General features: G+C 34.5%; 1 protein-coding gene across 13 annotated transcripts in view; it reads left to right on the forward strand.

The window, feature by feature from the left end:
• The window catches only part of MIA2 (MIA SH3 domain ER export factor 2), a 90,643-nt gene that overhangs the window by 45,293 nt on the left and 22,537 nt on the right, over positions 1–22,813 (forward strand). For 8 of the 13 annotated variants that reach the window (XM_047767223.1, XM_047767224.1, XM_047767226.1 and 5 more), the window contains 11 exons: positions 211–333; positions 1,911–2,019; positions 3,405–3,451; positions 4,180–4,270; positions 7,740–7,878; positions 12,477–12,578; positions 14,058–14,118; positions 14,884–14,919; positions 18,944–19,011; positions 20,547–20,629; positions 22,323–22,451. In XM_047767223.1, the coding sequence (XP_047623179.1) occupies positions 211–333; positions 1,911–2,019; positions 3,405–3,451; positions 4,180–4,270; positions 7,740–7,878; positions 12,477–12,578; positions 14,058–14,118; positions 14,884–14,919; positions 18,944–19,011; positions 20,547–20,629; positions 22,323–22,451 (988 nt within the window). The remainder of the gene's footprint in view (positions 1–210; positions 334–1,910; positions 2,020–3,404; positions 3,452–4,179; positions 4,271–7,739; positions 7,879–12,476; positions 12,579–14,057; positions 14,119–14,883; positions 14,920–18,943; positions 19,012–20,546; positions 20,630–22,322; positions 22,452–22,813) is intronic. The other 5 variants (XM_047767227.1, XM_047767228.1, XM_047767238.1 and 2 more) reach the window with 1 other exon arrangement.

Raw genomic sequence — 22,813 nt, forward strand, 5'->3', positions numbered from 1 at the left:
TCTCACTAACACATTGTGTTGTATAATATTTATTACTAGAACACCTAGATATATAAATAAGATGCATCTACACATGAATATAAGATAATGAGTTGCTTTTCCTTTTGTGAGGTTCTATTAAGGATGTACCTTAGATACATAAGTTAAGTGAACCTACCTATATATGATGAGATGAGTTGCTTTTCTTTTTGTGTGCTGTTTGAATTTTAGCTTTTACAAGAAGCTGAAGAATGGAGAGAACGAGTGAATGAACTTAATAAACAGAAAATGACATTTGAAGACTCCAGAGCACATGTGGAACAAGTTCTGTGTGATAAAGAAAATCAGATTAAGGTAAATGGCCCTCTGGTTTAGTGACTGAGTTAGCTAGAATTTTATACTAATTCTGAAACTTGAAAAATTTTGTTTTTAGCAGCTTTATTTTGATAATTTATTTGGCATAATTTGAGGAGGTATACTATTTGACATATGTTCTAGTTTGTACCAGTATTATTATCCTTGCTGCCAAATGCTCCTTGAAGGCTTGTAGATTTGTGATATGTGTGTGTGTGTGTGTGTATATATATCTATATATTTACATTCTGTGTCCTTTTTCTCCCCTTTATGTATTTTAGCCAAGGCATTTAATGAAAAAAGGCAAAGAATATTGGATTTTTACCTTTTATCTTAAGACTGTCATTTTTTTGTTGTTGTTGATAAGAGGGTGAAAAGTATTTTAGAAATTTGACAAAGTTATGTGTATTGGCTGAATATCTTTAATATCTAGATTAACTGCTAGATTTTCACAAAGGTGATTACTTTAAATAAATCTAATCGAAATTTGACTCCATTAGGAATAAAATAATTGGTATTATTTTAGGATTTGTTGATTTTTTTCTTTTTTTCCTATTCCCTGTCTCTCCCTCCTACTACTTTTTCCCACCTGTTCTTTTAAATCTTATGCTTTCAAGCTGCAAACAGATACTCAGGTGTGAGTATTAAATAATAAGATATAAGATATAAAACTAACAATCTTCACAGTTAAGTGGATGCTGTCATCTTGAAAGCTATACATTTATGCTATTTTTGCTACTAAAAATGTTTTTGAGATTCCATTTTTAGGAATTGTACTCATAATTTGGCATATTGTTTTATTTTTTTTCCCCCTAAACTTACTTTACTAAAGGACTTGGGATTTTTCCTAACAGAACAAGAATGAGATGATAATCTCAAGCTCTTCTCAAAGCTGTAGGCCATCATATTTGTGCCTGGAACTCTCAAGAGGGAGGAGATCGAAGGGTGGAAATTGTAGAGCAGAATGGGTTTTTAGGTGGGTCCTTCCACGGAAATACATAGAACAGTCTATTTTACTCTTTTTCTGTAAGAAAATCTTCCTTTATCAAAAAAAAATTCAAAAATACTGTTGGAAATTCTCTAATGTTCGAATTCTGATTTTCTATTTTTTCTTTGTCAGTTGAGCTCCTTAGGTAGTTGTTTACTTGAATAAATCAAATCTGAAATCGGTGGTCTTGTTGCATATACCATGTACCTCACTTGAGGATTTGTTTGACCACACGAAATTTACTGTCATGTTAATGACCATTCTTATTGTGCCAAGTGAGAAATAGCATATAAGAAAATGTTTTGTTCCTTGATAGTCATGTCACACATTTAGCAAAAATTGGCATATCAAGTATTGTATTTTATTTAGGAATAACCTGCTTTGGTTTTTCACTTGCAGAGTTTAAATAGTAAGTGTTAGTTTTTGAGAGTATTTACGTATTTTATGCCAGGTGGACCAGAAGAGCTCTATATAACTGTTAGAAATGTGGATTGATGTTTAGACTACAACTATACATTCAAAAGTTGTAAATTCGTTAACATATGACATGACCCTCTCTCTTTTTTTCCCCCCTTTGCTAAATGTCAAGTCTCTGACTGAGCGCTTGCTAAAGATGAAAGATTGGTCTGCTGTGCTTGGAGAAGACATAACAAATGATGATAACTTGGACTTGGAAATGAAGAATGATTCAGAAAATGGTACATACTTAATATCTAAGTCATGACTCATCCTCTTTTGCTGCAAATGATAATGGCTCTTGTATTTCCTTTCTAGTTTCCCATGTGCACCATGTTCTCTATGTACTTGTATAATACCTTGTCTCTCTCTCACTATCCATATAGTTACATTTCAGCTGAGATAACACCTTTAACGGTATATCTTTCTCATCCTCTCAGACAAACCTACAGCCTCTCTTCCCTCTGTTCTTTTTATATGTTGTACATTATAGCAGCCTTCACATTGCGTCCTAGTCATTTCCATGCCCGTTTTTCTGAACCGTAAGCTAATTACAATGGATAGGTGAGTAGTTTGAAAAATGGGTGTTAGATAAATGATTGTCTCAGGATACTTTTTTTGCTTTAGGTAGATGGTTCAGATGGCTACAGTATTTTAACGTAGGCCATCTCGAATTCATATTGCCATTGCTGATTGCCATCTGGAAACTCAGCAGAATTATGTTCAGTATAGCCACTTAGTGTGTTTTCAGACCAATTCCTTTGACTTAAAAAAGGAACACCATGGAGTTCCCATGAGGCCGCAGGTTCGATTCCTGGCCTCAGTGGGTTAAGGATCTGGCATTGTAGTGAGCAGTGGCGCAGGTTGCAGAAGCAGCTTGAATCTGGCATTGCTGAGGCTGTGGCATAGGCCAGCAGCTGTAGCTCCAAGTTGACCCCTGGCCTGGGAACTTCCTATGCTATGACATAATTATAGACTCACAGGAAATTGTAAAATCGTATAGAGAGGTCTCATGTATCCTCATCCAGTTTCTGCCAATGATAGTTCTTTCTGACCTTTGTGCCCTTTCTCTTTTCTCTCCCTCTATCCCATGTATAATTAACAAATTTATTAAGGAGGAGGTGTGATTTTTAAAAGATTTTCTTTGATGGTAACATTAATATGTTGGGAGAAAAGTACATTCCAAAGTACATACATAGAGTTCTGTTTATACTTTTCTACTTTATCTTGTAAGAAATAATACTTTTTCTACTTAGAATTCATGTTTTTTTAATATAGTTTTAATTTGGAATATAATTCCACTCATATTTTGTATGCTGAAGGATTCTAAGAATAACTGAGACTGTAGGCTGGATTTAGGGGAATATCAAACCCTTGTTATAACTCTGTTCTTGGAATTCGTGGTGAAGAACCTTGTTAGATGACACTATGGCCCTCCCAGTGCTTTTTTTGTTTAGCTTCCTTGGAGCAAGTTTGAGGCTGTTCTGCTTCATACTGAATTCTTTATTATAGCAAGAAGAGGGATTATAAGGCTGTAATTGAGTGAACTAATGAAATCATTTGAATGTCTGTTGTGGTATTGCACTGTTTCCTCAATTTATTGCTATGTTTTTGTCTTTCACTGTAGATACTCTGCCAAAAGGAACTTTGAAGAAGCTGATTCATGCTGCTAAGGTTTGCATTACTACATAAGTATAAAGAATATAGAGAAAGAAGTAGGATATGGATTAAATCCATCTGTCTTTGTAACTGTTTTAAAGGCCATTTTATAGTTGCCATATAAGTGATCAGAATTTTCCTCAGTTGCTTTTTTCTTCTTTTAATAACTAGAAATTCATATTATTAATTTTTAGAATTTATCATAATAAGATTTTTCAAGGTGTGCACTCATTTCTTTGGATAAGGAATATATTAAAAATACATACTGTATTTTCTCTCATGCTTCATTTTTTTTTTTTGAGCATTCTTCATCCTCTGGTCTCAGTGTTTGCTGATCCCCTATTGCCTCGTCTTATTTTGAGAAGTAGATACTACCTTCATTTTCTTGTGGTTTATCCCTTCTCTTTTTCATCCTAGTAGTGGTGTCCTGGCCTTTATAGATCTATGGAAAATCTTAGTAACATAGTTTGAAGGTTACTTTAATCAAAACTTATGTGCTGAGTGGAAAGAACCACTATTTAAGCATCTGTCACTGATCTTCTCTATTCTTGTTCTGAGATTTACAACTCTTGATGACTTTGCTAAACTTTCCAGGATGGAAGCCAAAATGTTGGTTTGTGTAGGCAATAATTTCATCAGAGTGATAGAAGAGCTTCAAAGAGTTGGGATGGTATAGTGAGATTTTTTTGGAATAATTAATGTTTTTGTTTTTTTTTTCCTTCTCCTTCTCCCATTCTTTGAAGTTAAAAGCTTCTTTAAAAACTCTAGAAGGAGAAAGAAACCAAATTTACACTCAATTATCTGAAGTGGATAAAACAAAAGAAGATCTTACAGGTAAGTGATGTATGTACCTATATAAATAAAGCCATTCTAAATAAATACATCTCCTTATAGAGAATTGTAAATTAACTGAATCAGTTATGGGGAGATACAGTTTGATTTTTTTTCACTTTTACTTTTGTTAGTTATTTGTGAAAAGTTAGTCTTGTTTTTTTTTTTTTTGTTATTGGTAAAGCTATTTCATTTCCTCCATATTTATATAAAATTAATGGCATTATTTAAAAAAAAAACACATGTAAAACCAAGGAGTTCCCATCGTGGCTCAGTGGTAACAAATCTGACTAGCATCCATGAGGATGCAGGTTTGATCCCTCTCCTTGCTCAGTGGGTTAAGGATCTGGCATTGTTGTGAGCTGTGGTGTAGGTCTCAGATGAGGCTCAGATCTGGCGTGGCTGTGGCTGTGGCTGTGGCATAGGCTAGTGGCCACAGGCTACAGCTCCAATTTGACCCCTAGCCTGGGAACCTCCATATGTCATGGGTGTGATCCTAAAAAGCAAAAAACCCAAAAAAACCCCCCAAAAACCCCATGTAAAACCATACTTATTGATATGCATGGTATGGTTTTATTAGATATTAAAAAGTAGCAAATTATAACTTAATTTAAAAAAATTTTTTATTTGCAAAATTGATTTTTAGTAGTGGTACTACTGTATTTTACAGCTCGTTCTACAGTATAGTTTTGTCCTTTAATATACATGCATAGAATATTAGCAAATACAAGAGTGAAGTGAGACCTGTAAAACTAGTTTTTTTCCATTGTAATCATGTTAATTTATTTTGTTCATAGTGTTTTTTTTATTGCGAACAAATTCTGTTAGTTTGAAATTTTTTACATGATTTTTATTTTTGCCATTATAGCTGCTTTACAGTGTTCTGTCAGTTTTCTACTGTACATCAAAGTGACCCAGTTACACATACATACACATATATATATTCTTTTTCTCACATTATCCTCTGTCATGCTCTATCGCAAGTGCCTAGATAGAGTTACCAGTGCTGTACAGCAGGATCTCATTGCTTATCCACTCCAGATGCAAGAGTTAGCATCTATTAGTTTGAAACTTTTTCAAGTTGATATAATTAACAGTCCATTTAAAAAAAAAAAAAGAATTCACTCTAACTATTAGTATTTCAAAGTAAGAGGAGGACATTCTCAAATGTCAACCATGATTCTCTTTGGATATGGGATTATGGACAGATTTCTGTTTTCTTTTTACTCACATGTATTTTCAGAAATGTTTACAGTAAGTGAACTATATAATAAAACACTTTCTGAAAATGCTGAACTACCAGAAGTAAGATATTAAAAAAATTATTATAGCTCTGTTTATGTGACATTGGTAGTTAGATTTTTTCTGAATTTTGGAAAACATTAATCTTATCAGTAAAGTTGCTATATGCAAAGCATAGTACTAAAAACCATGGGTGATTTATAGGGGGAAAAGATATGGAGCATGCCTCAAGGAAGCTCTATTTTAATGCATTAATAGACTGTGAGAAATTGTAATAAGTGCCAGAATAGCAAGGAATTTGTTTACTAGTTACTCTATCACTTAATACAATTTCTTGGAAAGTTTTTATTTTCTAAAACTAAGTACTTAGAGACCTTGTGTATATGTGTACCCTTCTTCCAAATCTAACTTTGTTTTTTTAATGGGTCCTGAAAGATAAATTTCTGTAATAGATCTTCTATTCATAACAGGAAGTTTTTCTTCTAAACTGTTTTTCCTCTGATCCTGCATTTTTTTGGTAATCATTTATAGTGCTCTTTTAAGATACAGAGGATTTGAAACAAAATAGATAAAGGTAGAAGTACAAAAATTTAAGTGTTGGTTTATTATTATTTTTAATAGGGATAATCAATTTTAATAGAAATAATAGTCAACATGAATGTCTTTTTAATAATGGCTTGTTGGAGTTCCCGTCATGGCTTAGTGGTTAATGAATCTGACTTGTAACTATGAGGTTGTGGGTTTGATCCCTGCCCTTGCTCAGTGGGTTAAGAATCCGGCATTGCCATGAGCTGTGGTGTAGGTTGCAGACGCGGCTCGGATCTGGCATTGCTGTGGCTGTGGTGTAGGCCATCGGCCACAGCTCCTATTCGACCCCTAGCCTGGGAACCTCCTTATGCTTCAGGTGCAGCCCTAAAAAGACAAAAGACAAAAAAAAAAAGACAAAAAAAAAGACGTGTTAAGAATTGTTCAGACTTAATAATAGCAATGGCTTAAAGCTTAGGTCAACAGACTTTTCAACTGATGTAGACTTGAATATTTCTGTGGAAATTTCCTATGCATTTAATCAATTAATGTTAAAGTATTTACTTATACTGTCATTTTTTTGGTGTGTACAATTGATTAATAGACATTTTAGAGTAATTATATACCAATACATATAATTAATAAAATCTTAATGCTTGTTAATATGATTTTGAAACTGTCCTCTTGAAAATGAGTGAGTTTTGCAGTGTTTTTTGTTTTTTTTTTAAGATATGTGGTGGTGATTCACGAACTTATTTTGGGAGATGACACCTCAATCTTAGAGGAGTTAAGAGTTAGGTTATTTTGGAAGAGAAATGAGATTTTCAAAACAGTTGGTGCACTAATTATAAAATTTTCGTAATTACTTAGAATTGTTAATTTTAGTTTCCATAGATGATTCTTTTAGATGGTTTAGCAGTTGAAACAAAGCTAAAGTTGGTATTCTTGTCTCTAATCTTGATCTGGTTTAACCTAGCAGGACTTTGTAGTGCTTGTTATCAGAAGATCCAAATTTTTGCCTTGACGTGTATATCAAAGTTTTGGCTTAAAAAGGAGGCTGGGTAGAAGTTAAGTGTTAACAGATATACTTTATGCTAAATAAAAACAGGCATTGTTCATCATGTGAAAATACTTTTATAGAAAATATTGAGCTAAGTATTGAACTGTTTGCCTTCAAAACCGTTACCACCAAAACCTTGAGAATTTTAGTGGCTTTTGGCTCCCAGACTGAAAACTAGATGCTAGAATTAGAATACTGGGAGTTTCCACTGTGGTGCAGCAGGTTAAGAATCTGACTACAGTGTTTTGGGTCACTGTGGAGGTGTGGGTTCAATACCTGGCCTGATACAGTGTGTTAAAGGATTCAGCATTGTTGTAGATGTGGCATAGGTCATAGCTGTGGCTTGAATTCAGTCCCTGGCCTGAGAACTTCCAAGTGCTGTGGGTGCAGCCATTTAAAAAAATAAAAAGAATTTAAAAAAAGAATGTTGAAGGTTTTAAGAAATCTTCAAATAAAAAAATTTATAGCAAGTTCTATAGCTCTTTAATTAAAATATTAAAAGTATTTAGTTGAACAAAATACAGATTTTCTCTTGGAAAGAATTTAGTGTATTAATTATTATTTTTGGTAATTTTTATTCTTCTGAAATGTTAATGTGCAATACAGAATATTTGCTCCTTTGTGATTTTAAAAATGTTTCTATAGAATGTATTGAAAACCTCCAGACTGAACAAGCATCTTTACAGTCAGAAAATACACAGTTTGAGAATGAGATTCAAAAGCTTCAGCAGAAACTTAAAGTAATGACTGAACTGTATCAAGAAAATGAAATGACACTTCACAGGTAATAAAAATTACATTGGTAACTCCACTAAATGGGAAGTAAAATAGTTTCATAATGTTTGATTATAGAATTTTAACAAGTAATGTTTAATACTTCAAAGAAAAAAGATACTGTCTGTAGATACTCAAAGCAGGGATGGGAGGCTGAGTAGAATCCTAGCTGTATGTGTGTTACTCACATTGTGATTTCATTCATTAGTTTGCAATGTTTTGAATTCTGTTTCCATCATTAATGAATTCACTCAAATGCAAAGGGAGGGTGCATAGACTTTGCCTCTCACCTGGAGGGGTGTCAAAGAATTTCTGGCCATTTTAAATCTACACAGTCTGAAAGAACACACCTCTCTTCCATCTCTAAGCCCACTACACTTGCATGCTTTTCCTAAGGAGATCACTTTTATTTTCTTATAACACTTATGAAACGATTGACCTGGGAAGTGCTTTCTCAGAGATTGTTAATATAGTGTGAAGAATGGAAAACATTTGCCATTATCCTGTAGAATTTCTTCAGTGGTTTGTCATGTTCTTCCCCAAAGATTATGAAAAAGATGAGACATCTACAATTAGAACTCCAAATGTGTTTTCCTGTGGTGTTCAAAAAGTATTTCTTAACACAATTGTGTAAGTCAACTATACTCCGGTAAAATTAAAAAAAAAAAAAAAAGTGTTTATTGAGGGACCAGTGTTATTAATGTCACTGTGTGAAATAGTATGGCTAATAACAATGTTACTTATGATACAGTGTGAAACAGCATGGTAATGTTGTATAATGGAGTCACTAATTGCTAGCTCTATATATAGGCCTTGGTCTAGTTATGTAATTTCTCTATGCTCCATTTTTCTTTTTGTAAACAGTACTACTCTTGTAGAGCCATTGTGATAATAAGATAATATATGTAAAGGTGTAAGAAGAGCTTCTGGCACATTCTCAAGGGCTCATTAAATTAGCTATTATTGTTAAAAGAACTAGAAGTAGTAAGTTGGACTACTAATACTAAATTTTATTTACTTTGGATTCATTATGTATAAGTTTTTTTGTTTTGTGAACTGGCCTGGAAGCTTGGTCACTATTTTAACAACTTAACAACCAATTTAAAAATTATTAAAACATAATTCATTAATTGGTGACTAATTCTAATAATTATAATACTTCTTTATATACTAGAAGGCTTGGTAAATAATATGTAGTCAATATTTTTTATTAATGTTTACATTTGATAGTCTTATTTCTGTGATAAATTCTTATAGAAAACTCTTGAAACTTTTTTTTATTAAAGTATAATCGATTTACAATGTTTATTTAATTTCTGTTGTACAGCAAAGTGATCCAGATAAACACAGTTTCCTCATTGCTTATCCACTCTAGTTTTCTGAGGTCGCCTTGTATTGCTATAAACTTTCCTCTTAGAATAGCTTTTGCTGTATCCCCTAGGTTTTGGAGTGTCGTATCTTTGTTGTCATTTGTTTCTAGGTATTTTTTAATTTCCTCTCTGATTTCTTCAGTGATCCATTGGTTGTTTAGTAGCATGTAGTTTAGTCTCCACATGTTTGTGTTTCTTGCAGTTTGTTTCTTGTTGTTGATTTCCAGTCGTATAGCGTTGTGGTCAGAAAAGATGCTTGGTATGATTTCAATTTTCTTAAAGTTACCAAGGTTGGATTTGTAGCCCAGGATGTGATCAATCTTAGAGAATGTTCCATGTGCACTTGAGAAGAATGTGTATTCTGTTGCTTTTGGATGGAATGTCCTGTAAATATCTATTAAGTCCATCTGGTTTAATGCATCTTTCAGGGCCTTTGTTTCCTTATTGATTCTGTCTGGTTGATCTGTCCATTGCTGTAAGTGGGGTGTTAAAGTCCCCCATTATGATTGTGTTATTGTTGATTTGTCCTTTTAAGGTTGTAAGCAGTTGCCTTATATATTGTGGTGAACCTTTGTTGGGTGTGTAGATATTTAAAATTCTTATATCATCTTCTTGGATTGATCCTTTCATCATTATGTAATGACTTTCTTTGTCCCTTAAAATATTCTTCATTTTAAAGTCTATTTTGTCTGGTATGAGTATTGCTACTCCAGCTTTCTTTTGATCCCCGTTTGCATGAAATATTTTCTTCCATCCTCTCACTTTCCATTTGTATGTGTCCCCAGAAGTGAAGTGGGTCTCTTAAAGACGGCATGTATATGGGTCTTGTTTTTGTATCCATTCAGCCAGCCTGTGTATTTTGGTTGGGGCGTTTAGTCCATTAACATTTAAGGTAATTGTTGATATGTGTGTTCTTACTGCCATTTTATTAATTGCTTTGGATTTGTTTTTGTTGCTCTTCTTCCTTTCCTTCTTCTCTTGTTCTTTTCTGCCTAGAGAAGTTCCTTTAGTATTTGTTGTAAGGTTGGTTTAGTGTTGCTGAGTTCTCAGTTTTTGCTTATCTGTGAAGGTTTTGATTTCTCCTTCAACTCTGAATGAGAGCCTTGCCGGGTAAAGTAATCTTGGTTGGAGGTTTTTTCCTTTCATCACATTAAGTATATCATGCTACTTCCTTCTGGCCTGCAGAGTTTCAGCTGAAAAATCTGCCGATAACCTTATTGGGGTTCCCTTGTATGTTATTTGTTTCTTTTCCCTAGCTGCTTTCAAAATTTTCTCTTTAATTTTGGTCAGTTTGATTAATATGTGTCTTGGGGTGTTCCTCTTTGGGTTTATTTTATATGGTACTTGTTGTGCTTGCTGGATTTGAGTGAGTGGTTCCTTTCCCATGTTAGGGAAGTTTTCGGCTATTATCTCTTGGAATATGTTTTCTGTCCCCTTCTCTCTCTCTTCTCCTTCTGGCACCCCTATAATACGGATGTTGGTGCGTTTAACGTTGTCCCAGAGTTCTCTGAGACTCTCTGCATTTGTTTTCAATCTTTTTTTTCTTTTCTGTTCCACATCAGTGATTTCCACTAATCTGTCCTCCACCTCGCTTATTCATTCTTCTGCCTCCTGTATTCTGCTGTTAGCTGCCTCTAGTGAATTTTTATTTCAGTTATTGTATTTTGCATCTCTTCTTAAGTTTTCTATCTTGTGTCTCTTTGCTCAGTGTTTCCTGTAAGTTATCCATCTTTGCCTCCAGTTTATTTCCAATGTCTTGCATCATCTTCAGCATCAACAGTCTAAAGTCTTTTTCCTGGAGGCTGAGAATCTCCTCATCACTTAGCTGTTTTTGTGGGGTTTTTTCCTTTCTTCCTCATCTGAGTTATAGTTCTCTGTCTTTTCATTTTTATAGGTTTTTGGAGTGGTGACCTTTTTACAGATAATAGGGTTGTAGCTTCTCTTACTTCTTGTGTCTGCCCCCCTTGTGGCTGAAGTCGGTGTGGGGGCTTGGTGTAGGCTTCCTGATGGGAGGGGCTGATGCCTGCCCACTGGTAGGTGGAGCCGATTCCTATCCCCATGGTGGGTGGGGCTTAGTCTCTGGATGGGATTAGAGGCAGCTGTGTGCCTGAGGGGTCTTTAGGTAGCCTGTTTACTGAGGGGTGGGGCTGTGTTCCCACCTGGATTGTTGTTTGCCCTGGGGCTTCTCAGCACTGACTGATGGGTGGGGCCAGATTTTCCCAAAATGACCACCTCCAGAGACAGGCAAGCTGCTGAATATTCCCTACAGCTTTGCTTTCAATGTCCTTCCCTCACAGCAAGCCACATTCACCCCTGTTTTCCCAGGATGTCCTCCAGGAACTACAGTCAGGTTTGACCCAGATTCCTGTGGAGACTTTGCTTTGCCCTGGGACCTAGTGCAATGTGAAAGTCTGTGTGTGCCTTTTAAGAATGGGGTCTCCGTTTCCCCCAGTCCTGTGGAGCTCCTGCATACAAGCCCCACTGGCCTTCAATGCCAGATGCTCCAGGGGCTCTTTTTCCCAGTGCCAGATCCCCACACATGAGGGTCTGATGTGGGGCTCTGAGCTCTCACTTCTGTAGGTGAGTCTCTGTGAAGCAGTTAGTTTCCAATCTGTGAGGCTTCCCACCTGGGAGGTATGGGGTTGTTTATATCACGAAATCGCTCTTCCTACCTCCTGATGTGTCCTCCTCTTTTTCTTCTGGAGTAGGATATCTGTTTTAAGGTTTCCGGTCCATTTGGGTGAAGATTGCTCAGCCTTTAGTAGTGGACTTTGTTGTTTTTAGGAGAGAAGTTGAGCTCCAGTCCTTCTATTCCACCATCTTAATCCCATCTCCCTGCTTATCCACTCTAAATGTAACAGTTCACATCCACTAACCCCAAACTCCCTGTCCATCCCACTCCATCCCCTCTCCACCATGACAACCACACGTCTGCCCTCCATGGTTGTGATCTGTCTCTGTTTTGTAGATAGGATCATTTTTGCCATATTTTAGATTTCACATATATTGAAACTTCTGTATTAGTAGTAACAGTATTAGACAGGATGCTTTATGATTTCAGTTTGTAATATTAAATTCTACACTCAAGTTCATTGTTTTTCTTTGCATGTGATGTTTTTATTGATATTTGCAGATTGCTTTACGGGAAGCAGTAAAATAAATCAGTTGTGAAATAAATGAAAATATAAAATTGATTATTTTATAACATAAAGTAAAAGAAAACACTTTTTATTTTAAGGAAATTAACAGTCGAGGAAAATTACCGGTTAGAGAAGGAGGAGAAACTTTCCAAAGCTGATGAAAAGATCAGCCATGCTGTTGAAGAGTTGGAGACCTATAGGTATTGAATACATTTTACCACTTTCTTTTCGAGGTGGGGAGGGTATCAAAAAGCCCAATACCAGGAAAAAAAAAATCAATCCCCCCAAAAAAACTCCAAATATATTTTTGTTTCATTATTTTTCATTTTGATGTATTGCTTTTATGCCATCATATGAAAAATATAAAAAAGAAAAATCTTTCAGTGAGAGTTTGCGATTTTAAATCTCATTAGTTGGATTTGAATTATGGAGACTCGGTTTTATATTAATGTTAAGAACTTTATGAGTGTGATTAATTTTAAGGTCGTTCTTCTTTGGTTCACATGGGGTAGAATAGATATACTATTAATCAGTTTGAGAAGTATGCAACCAAAAGTAGAGTAAGCATCAGTTAAAGTTATGAGGAAGACTTATAAGACTATAAGACAATAAAAATTGAGCTAAGGTAAAATAATAGAAATAATAACAACAGAGAAAATAAGGGGCATTCAGTGATAGTCCATATAGTTGTGATACTTCATTTTATTTTATTTTTTTCTTTTTAGGGCTGCACCCATGGCATTTGGAGGTTCCCAGGCTAGGGGTTGAATCAGAGCTACAGCTGCCAGCCTACACTACAGCCACAATAATGCCAGATCCAAGCCACCTCTGTGACCTACATACACCACAGCTCATGAAAAAGTCAGATCCTTAACCCACAGAGCGAGGCCAGGGATCAAGCCCGCAACCTCATGGTTCCTGGTTGGATTCATTTCTGCTGCACCACGATGGGAATTCCGATACTTCATTTTACGTTAGTGAGAGTACGCTTAAGTTTTATCCAAAAGAAGGAATTGTGTTATTAATCTTATAAAGGTGATAAATTGACATTTTCTCAAAGATCATTAATGTCCTAGTATTCTATTAAGATTCAGACATTTTCTCATAGATCATTAATTTCCTAGTGTTCTATTAAGATTGAGGCATCTGAATAAATTTCCTAGTATCATGCTTTTTAAAAGTAAAAGTGAGGAGTTCCCATTGTGGCTCAGCTGGTTAGGAACCCAGTGTTGTCTCTGTGAGGATGTGGTTTCGATCCCTGGCCTTGCTTAGTAGATCAAGGATCCAGCATTGCAAGCTGCCATGTATGTCACAGATGCAGTTTGGATCCCGTGTTGCTGTGGCTGTGGCATGGGTTGACAGCTGCAGCACTGATTCTACCCTTAGCTCAGGAACTTCCGTATGTTGCAAGTGTGGCTATAAAAAGAAAAAGAAAAATGAATCAGTATACCGTCTAAATCTTTTCATGGGTAAACCCAAATAGTATTACTCCTAAAGCTTAATTAATGTTGAAAGTATATTAGGAAAAAATTTACTTTATACTCTCATAAAGATGATTAACGTGGAGTATAGTTACATGAAACAAAGCACTATAGGTGTTTAATATTTTCAGTAGAAATAGTGTGTTCTATCATTTCTTAGGGTGTGTTAATAATAGAATGATTATTTATTCTTTATAGAAAGCGAGCCAGAGACCTAGAGGAAGAATTGGAGAGAACCATTCATTCTTATCAAGGACAGGTATGTGTGTGTATATCACTTAAAACAGTTGTGATTTGTTTGTATCTCTATTTTTATGTAGGAGTATAGCTGATGAGCTGTATATCTCTCTTGTGGTTTTAAATGTGGCTATGGAACATTTCTAAGGAGGCAGATATTTCAGAGACAAAAGACCTTTTTAAAGTTGCCATGTGAACTGCTGCTGCTTTGGGAATTTTGGTTGCATAAATAAATAGATAGCAGCATTGGGGTCTGGCTAATTGTCTCTTAGTTGGCACCTCCTATTAATTATGGTATAAAATAGAAATATACTAGACAAATATTTTAGTTGTCTTTACAATTCAGTTTTTGTTTTAAAACTATAATAGACAATGTGTATGTGAAAATTTGTTTTACAGTGTTACTGACTTTTTAGTGATGCTCCAGTTATTTTTGAGTTTATGAGCTGTTACTAAATCATAGTGGTAGGCGTGAATTTTTTTTTTTTCTTTTAGGGCCGCATGCGCGGCATATAGAAGTTCCCAAGCTAGAGGTTGAATTGGAACTGAAGCTGCCAGCCTACACCACAGCCACAGCAACATGGCGTCTAAGCTGCTTCTGTGAACTATACCACAGCTCACGCAATGCCCGGTCCCTGACCCACTGAGCAAGTCCAGGGATCGAACCTGCATCCTGATGGATACCAGTCAGGTTTGTTACTGCTGAGCCACAACGGAAACTCCAGGTGTGAATGTTTTTTGACGAAGAAAAACAGTTACAATAGTATTTAATGACTTTCTTTTTCAGAGTATTTCTCATGAGAAAAAAGCGCATGATAATTGGGTAAGTGTTAAATTTTCTTAGTTTCTTTTGTCAGATTGTTCTTTTTCATAATTTAAATGATGAGTTTAAAAGGTACAATTTTACAACTGAGAATAAAGGTAGCATTTAAAGAAATCAATTCCTTTTAATTTTACCAGTAGTGAAATTGTTATGAACTAATACTTATCACACCATTTTTTATAAAATATGATTTTTTCCTTCTCTGCTTTCAGCGCATTGCTTCTTTGCAAGGAGCTTATACTCTGGGGGGAGGTGTTGTAAAGTTCATAGACTTGTTTCAGGCACTGAATGGCCAACTAATTACTTGTGGACAAATTACTTAAAATTCCCTGGGCTTGTTACTCATCTGTTAAGCAGTGAGATTAGACTAAGTGATAATCTAAAGTACCTTCTAGTTCTAAAAGTTATACAATTGAGGTATGTGATTAGCATGTTTTTTAAAACATTAAAACATTTAAAACATTAAAACATTGCTGTATCTGTGGCATAGGGAAGTTCCCAAGCTAGGTGTTGAATTGGAGCCATAGCTGCCAGCCTCTGCCACAGCCACAGCAATGTCAGATCCAAGTTGCATCTGTGACCTATGCCATAGCTTGCAATAACACTGGATCTTTAGCCTACTGAGCGAGGCCAGAGATTGAACTTGCATCCTCATGGATACCAGTTGGGTTCTTTTTTATTTATTTATTTATTTATTTATTTATTTATTTATTTATTTATTTTCCCACTGTACAGCAAGGGGGTCAGGTTATCCTTACATGCATACATTACAATTACATTTTCCCCCCAGCCTTTCTTCTGTTGCAACAAGAGTATCTAGACAAAGTTCTCAATGCTATTCAGCAGGATCTCCTTGTAAATCTATTCTAAGTTGTGTCTGATAAGCCCAAGCTCCCGACTAACCCACCAAGCCACAATAGGAACTCTCTCATTGTTGAATTACATGTTATGCATTACAAAAAAGACCATCGTGAGAAATGATAGGTCAGTGCTCCAGAGAAACTGAATGAGGAAGTGACAAGCATGTAGATTTTGACTAATTACCAGAATGATCCCTCTAACATAAAAAATGGTTGTGATAGCTGGCCTTTGGAAGGCTTGTCCCTAGGGTGAAGCAGGTTGCACAGTGGGTGAATCTGGGGTCTGGAGTCAACCTGTCTTGGTTTCCTGGCTCTGTTACCTACCACCAGTTTCCTTAGCCAAGGCAAAAGATATCATTAATACCTATTTCATAGAGTTATTGTGATAATTAAATAGGATAATTCTGTTAGTACTCAGTAAATGTTAACTCTTAAATTATCACTGTTGTTACATTGAAGTTTGGAGGTATTTTTTGGGGGCATGGATGTTTCTTGGAATGGAGATTTCAGTTTAGAGTGAGAAATTAGATATATTGAATGTCTAGATCCTTGGCAATTCTAAAATTTTACATGCTTTTGTATTGAGGGTTCAAGTGAAGATTTGTTACTGAATTAAGCTGGGCTTGAAGGTGAATTTAGTCTTCTTCACCACTCCTCACCACTTTCTAAATACTCAGATGCAGACTATATTTCAAAGAGATGTTTATTAATATCTCTTATGCACTATACCTAAAGGCATTTTACATATATGACTCATTCAATCCACAGAATAACTCTGTGAAATACATATTATAATTCAGGTCTTACAGATGAGGAAACAGCCCCAAGGTCACATGATTAGAGAGTGAAGAGTAGAGATTGAAGTATTGATCTTGATCTTTTAGATTCTTTTTTTTTTTTTTTTGGGCTTTTTGGGCTGTACCCACGGCATATGTAAGTTCCCAGGCTAGGGGTCAAATGAGAGCTACAGCTGCTGGCCTGCGCCACAGCCATAGCAATGTGGGATCCAAGCCACATCTGTGATGTTTACCACAGCTCATGGCAATCCCAGATCCCTGACCCACTGAGCAAGGGCAGGGATTGAACCCACATCCTTGTGGATACTAGTCGGATTTGTTTCCACTGTACCACAGTGGGAACTCTTGACCTTTTAGAATCTAATCCTTGTACTTCTTCTTTTAGTGCATTGAATTTCTTGTTTAGTAAATAATGACATGGATTTTATTTTTTTAAAATTTTTATTTATTTTTTAAAATTTATTTTTTCCGCTGTATATTTTTAAAAATTTATTTATTTATTTTTTCCATTGCAATGACATTGATTTTAAATTAAAACATGCAGCAAACATGCCCTTCATGTCTCCAAGTGAAAAGATATTTTTCAGGTTTTATAAAAAAAATATACTCGTTGAACAAAAGTTCATGGCCTGTAGAAAAATATAGAGAAATAATCAGCAGTATTACTTTAATTTATTCCATACTTTTTTGAATACATTTAGACACAAAGCACATATATATATTTAAAAAATAATAATGTTTTATAGCCGTTTTTTACTTAGTGTATCATAGGTATTTTCCTATGAACATTTTATAATTTATGTAAACCTTTCCCATTTTAAAAACTTTTATTTCCACTATTTTACTGTCATATATAATTCGATAATCTCAGATGTTACTTGATGGAGCATTTGTTTGCTCCATCCTGTAGATTTAATCTTTTCTTTCTTTAAACTTTCATAGTATTTTGTATTTGTGTGTGTATATGTCCTGTGATAAGTGCTATGGTCATTTTTATTAGTCCTTACCAAAGAGTTAAGCTGCTTCATATAGGACTGTTTGTTTTTCCTTAACACTTGTACCTAATAAAATGCCTTGTTGCATATTGTAAGTATTCAGTCTCTGAATACACTGTTTTAGAATACAGTGTGGTTATTCACTGGAACTATAGTTTTTGTTAACATTTAGGTGTAAACTTTTCAAGTCAGAATCACTGCCATCAGTTCATTTTTATATTTTTTGTAGTATATTTTAATATATACTGTACTATAACCATAGCAGAACTTACTTTTGACTTAACTACACATTTTTTTGAGTAAGTTACACTATAGACAACATTTAGAAATAATTTTGGTTCTGTTATTAAAAGTTAAATGAATTGGTACTTTGTTGACTAAAGATGTTATGGTGTAGTAATCTTTTTTGTTAGTACAAAATTGTTTATGTGATTATATATGGGAAAAATTTATGCATAGAACCTTTCTGATAAGGCTAAAATGTGGTTAAATCATCTTTTTGGTGAATATTTGCCCCAAGTCAATTTTTATGTGTCGTTCACAATTTTAAGTGAACACATTTGATATACAGTTCTTTTTACCTGTAAAAAGTTATAGACTGAATTAATTTACCTACCTTTTTTATAATTGTTACATTTGCCTAGTGGATTGGATTAGTTTAGCAGGTCTCCTGTTCTACACCCTGCTGCTTCTAATCTTGAGAGTCCACAGGATAACTGGGAAACAGGCATTGTTCTGTACAAGTTTAACCACTGCCCATAGCTGTTTGGGTATATTGCATGTTTTTGGTATAAACGTAAACTTAGTTTTCTGTAACATACATACTCTGACTTTTATTAGGTGAAAGTGTGATTAAACAAATGTAAAAGACTATGGAATATATATCTGTACTTAAATAAAATGTAGCATGCTTTAATTATATTCAGCCATTAAAAAAATGGCCTTTACCATCATGCTGTGAAACTTTTAGACCTTATGGTTTCACAGAATTACAGTGGTTTCTTTCTAGAGATGATTGCTTTGTTCCATAGCCTTTGCTGCCATGCATAATGATAGTGAATCTCCATTCCTAAGCTTGGGTTTCATTACATTGCTCTTGTCATTGTTATTTGGATATTTACTGCACCAAATAATGCTAATCCTCATCTTACATCCAGCTGAAAGCCTTTATTAGAAAGTACATGATTAAACTCTAGCCTTAGACTCAGGTCTTCTGATTATGTGAAACTCACTCCTAAAAGCTTACTGAAATGGATACTTATTACTTAAGTGACTGTGATACTTGTATGCCATTATTGAGATGTTTATTTATGGTTTTCTTTCATTTTAAGTTTTCATAAATTTATCTTAGAAATGTTTTGTTTTCCTTAAGTTGGCAGCTCGAAATGCTGAAAGAAACCTCAATGATTTAAGGAAAGAAAATGCTTACAGCAGACAAAAGTAAGTATTTGAATAGAAACACTTAAAAAAACTTTAGCTATGACTTTTATTATTAGTTATTATTTTAGTAATTAGGTAATGCTTTTATAAGGATAAAGAAGAAAACCTTCAGTGAATCCAGCATATCTAGTGGTAAAATATCTGTTTTACTAGAAGTTACTAGATTTTTTTTTGTTTATAACACTTGTCTTTAGAGAGGTTACTCTACCAGAGAAGGAAACTGTTCATAGATTCTTTTGTAAAAAGTAACTTAAGGAGTTCCCTGGTGGCTCAGCAGGTTAAGGATCTGGTGTTGTCATTGCTGTGGATGAGGTCACTGCTGTGGCACAAGTTGATCCGTGGCCTGGAAACTTTCACATGAGGTGGGCATGGCCAAAAAAAGTGTAAATTAAAGATTTTTTTTTTGGTCTTTTCCTGCGGCATATGGAGGTTCCCAGGCTAGGGGTCTAATCGGAGCTATAGCCACTGGCGTACACCAGAGCTACAGCAACGTGGGATCCAAGCTCCATCTGCGACCTACACCACAGCTCACAGCAATGCTGGATCCTTAACCCCCTGAGCAAGGCCAGGGATCGAACCTTCAACCTCATGGTTCCTAGTCGGATTCTTTAACCACTGAGCCACGATGGGAACTCCAAGATTTTTTTTAAAGGTAGGCAGACTCTAGAGATAGGAAGGAAGGATGAGTCTCTCTGATACACTAATTCTCAGAGTATAAGCATCTTTTAATGGATAAGTGGATAGAATAAATGTTTATTATTTCTCCTTTTCCCTGTTCTATTTATTGAGTGGCATTGCTTTACAATAACAAAATGAAAATAAAAGTGTACAGGGTTCAATTGAAGGGAAAAGTAAATGTTTTTCTATGACGATTGTAGAAGTCTTCCCAGAGTGTTAGAATTTCTTTCTAAAATATGTTATTAGCATTATTTAATTTTAGTTTTCTTGCTTGTCTTTTATGCTCAGAAATTAAAACTGAATAATTAAATGTTTTATTTTAGATCTGATGGTCAAGAACTAGAAATAAGATTCTTTTAAAATGTCATATTTTTAAGATAAAAAGTTTAGGAGTAAAATAGTAGGACAGGTTAATCAGATTCCGCATTTATGCTATGATTGGAATCCTGTGGGTAACATTACAATGGATACATGTACTCATAGCATATACATGACTCAAAGCTGGGAGCCATGTGCTTTAATCCTGGTGCTTTCATCTTACCATAAATCATTTAATCTCCTAGCCTCAGTTTCCTGAGTTTGGATTCTGATATCAAGTACTCTTTGTAGTCTTGTTTTGAAGTAAACAACAAAGCAGGTAGAAACCTCAACAAAATAGCACTATCACCTATTACCTCAAAATAAATAGTGGGGGGAGTAGAAAGGTATTTTGGTCAGAGTAATTTTAAATGATCTGTTTCATGTATGTAGATACTGAGATAGTGAAGAAGAGCTTGTACTTGATAGTGGTATTTTTCTTGAAATGTGGGTGCTTCTCTTGGATGAGTAACTTAGAGATGTTTGTTCTTTATTTGCAGATTAACTGAAACAGAGCTTAAATTTGAACTTTTAGAAAAAGATCCTTATGCACTTGATGTTCCAAATACAGCATTTGGCAGAGGTAGTTTTTTTTTTTTTTTTAAATCCTCATCTAAAATTACATATATTTTTATATATGTTGGACATATAATATATACTAGTGTGAATTAACACTGCTGCTTATAAATATTTTCAGTTCTGGAGCTAGGGTTCTAATCTAAGTTCTCTTACTGTCTCCAAGTTTCTGAGTTGTGTTTCCCTAGCAATAATGTAAATAATGGCTGCCTCCCTTTCTCAGTAGCATTTTTAAAATGATGTGTATTTAGTACTTTGAGCACCTTGAAGAGCAGAACACTTGGTACATAGTAAAGGTACTCATTAATTATTTTTTGGAGAATGAATGGGTAAGAATGCTTAAATGGAATAATAGCACTGTGACTATTTACATATTAACTGTTGTTTGGAATTTGCTTGAATTATAAAAATAAGAGTTAAAACATTTGGCTTTAAATTATTTAAAAGCATTAATTAAAAAGATGGGAAAACCTTAATAATCTGAGTTTTGATTGCTTTAACTCTCCCCAAGAAAGGACCAGTTCTTTGGAAGATGTATTTAATATTTTTGTCCATGCACTGAGTTGGCATCTTTATGATCTCATACTGTTCCAAATTGGGTTTAATAGTTTTCAAAATAATTTTTTGTTGAATTGGAATTAAGCTTCTAGGGCAGTGAAAACAAATCTGTCTTTATATAGGTTAACTCCCCTTTTAATATTAAAAAGTTATAAAGATCACTTTTGAGAGTCCAGTTTCATTAAAATAAAAGTCTGTTTCTACATTAAAAAATCAATTGTTGGGAATTACAAATAGGAACTAAATCTGGATTTGGAAATTATACAGAAGAAATTTTTACCTGAATCTAATGCAAAAGTCTCAGGGAAAATAATGCTTTGATCTTTTGTTGTAACTACATTTGTATGTTATATAAACTATGAAATAAGATTTAACATGATTTAAAAGTGTTATTTTGATGATATTTAAGTTTTTTTTGATGTTGATTTTTGATCTTTGGAAGCATAACCACTGTTTGGGAATGGTGAAGTTTATACAATGATAAGGCTCTTGGTTATATGGTTTATAATTCATTTGATGAATTAGTATATGTAAACTGAGTTTTCACTGATGGTGAATCAAAAAAATAATTTCTTATGCTTCAGAGAATTAGTATACATAATCTGAATTGTCACTGATGATAAATCAAAAGTAATTTCTGGTGCTTCAGAATATTTTGTGCGTTTTTTCTCTACTTTTAGAATCCCAGCTTTATTCAAGTAACTCATAGCCCATTACGGCCTATCTGGCCCTGATTTAAACCGAGCCATGTTTAAACTGAGCCTCACCAGCTGAAATATTTGGACGAATACTGTCATTAAAAACAAAACAAAACTTGATGCCCTTCAAATCCTCTCATAACTCTAAAATATGGTGTCCTTTGCTAAATATTGTATGGTTATCTAAGTGTATTAGTTACCAAGAGAATGATGTTTTTATTGACTGAAGTGTCCATTTAGTAGATAGACTTTAAAAATACAGGGTTCCATATTTAATTCTATCCCATATCAGCAAAACCCAAGTACGGTTAGTGTTTAGGACATGGCTTAAATGTAAATTGGCAATAATAGAATGACCCAGTGGTGATTGTTGAAATGGGATTCTAATCTATGGTGTAGGTCATTGAAAGTATGAATTTAAATATGCTGTTTTAATTATTCCAGAGCATTCCCCATATGGTCCTTCACCATTGGGCCGACCTTCACCTGAAACGAGAGCTTTTCTCTCCCCTCCAACTTTGTTGGAGGGTCCACTCAGACTCTCACCTTTGCTTCCAGGGGGAGGAGGAAGAGGTATATTGTTTAACATCTTTATTACTCTAGATTTCTTCCTTACCTTATATTTTCATCTCATCTTTAAAATGATCTCTAAAATGATTCTTTGAAAAATACAGGCATTCCTTGCACTTATTGGGGGTTGCTTTTGTTTGAAAAAGGAGCTTTATGACATCCATTTTGAATATATTTTTCTTTTAGAAACATTGTTATAATGGATTACATTTTGGTCAAGGATTTGATAACATCTTTTAAAGTCATTTTAACTTCTTAAAAGCTGTATATTATACTATGTAATATATAACTTTATAAAGAATACATAAAATATGATAGTATAGCCTAGCATAAAATTGGATTTTAATGAAACATTATTGGAATGC

The sequence above is a fragment of the Phacochoerus africanus genome, chromosome 2 (genome assembly GCF_016906955.1).
Source record: "Phacochoerus africanus isolate WHEZ1 chromosome 2, ROS_Pafr_v1, whole genome shotgun sequence".
Taxonomy (NCBI): Eukaryota; Metazoa; Chordata; class Mammalia; order Artiodactyla; family Suidae; genus Phacochoerus; species Phacochoerus africanus.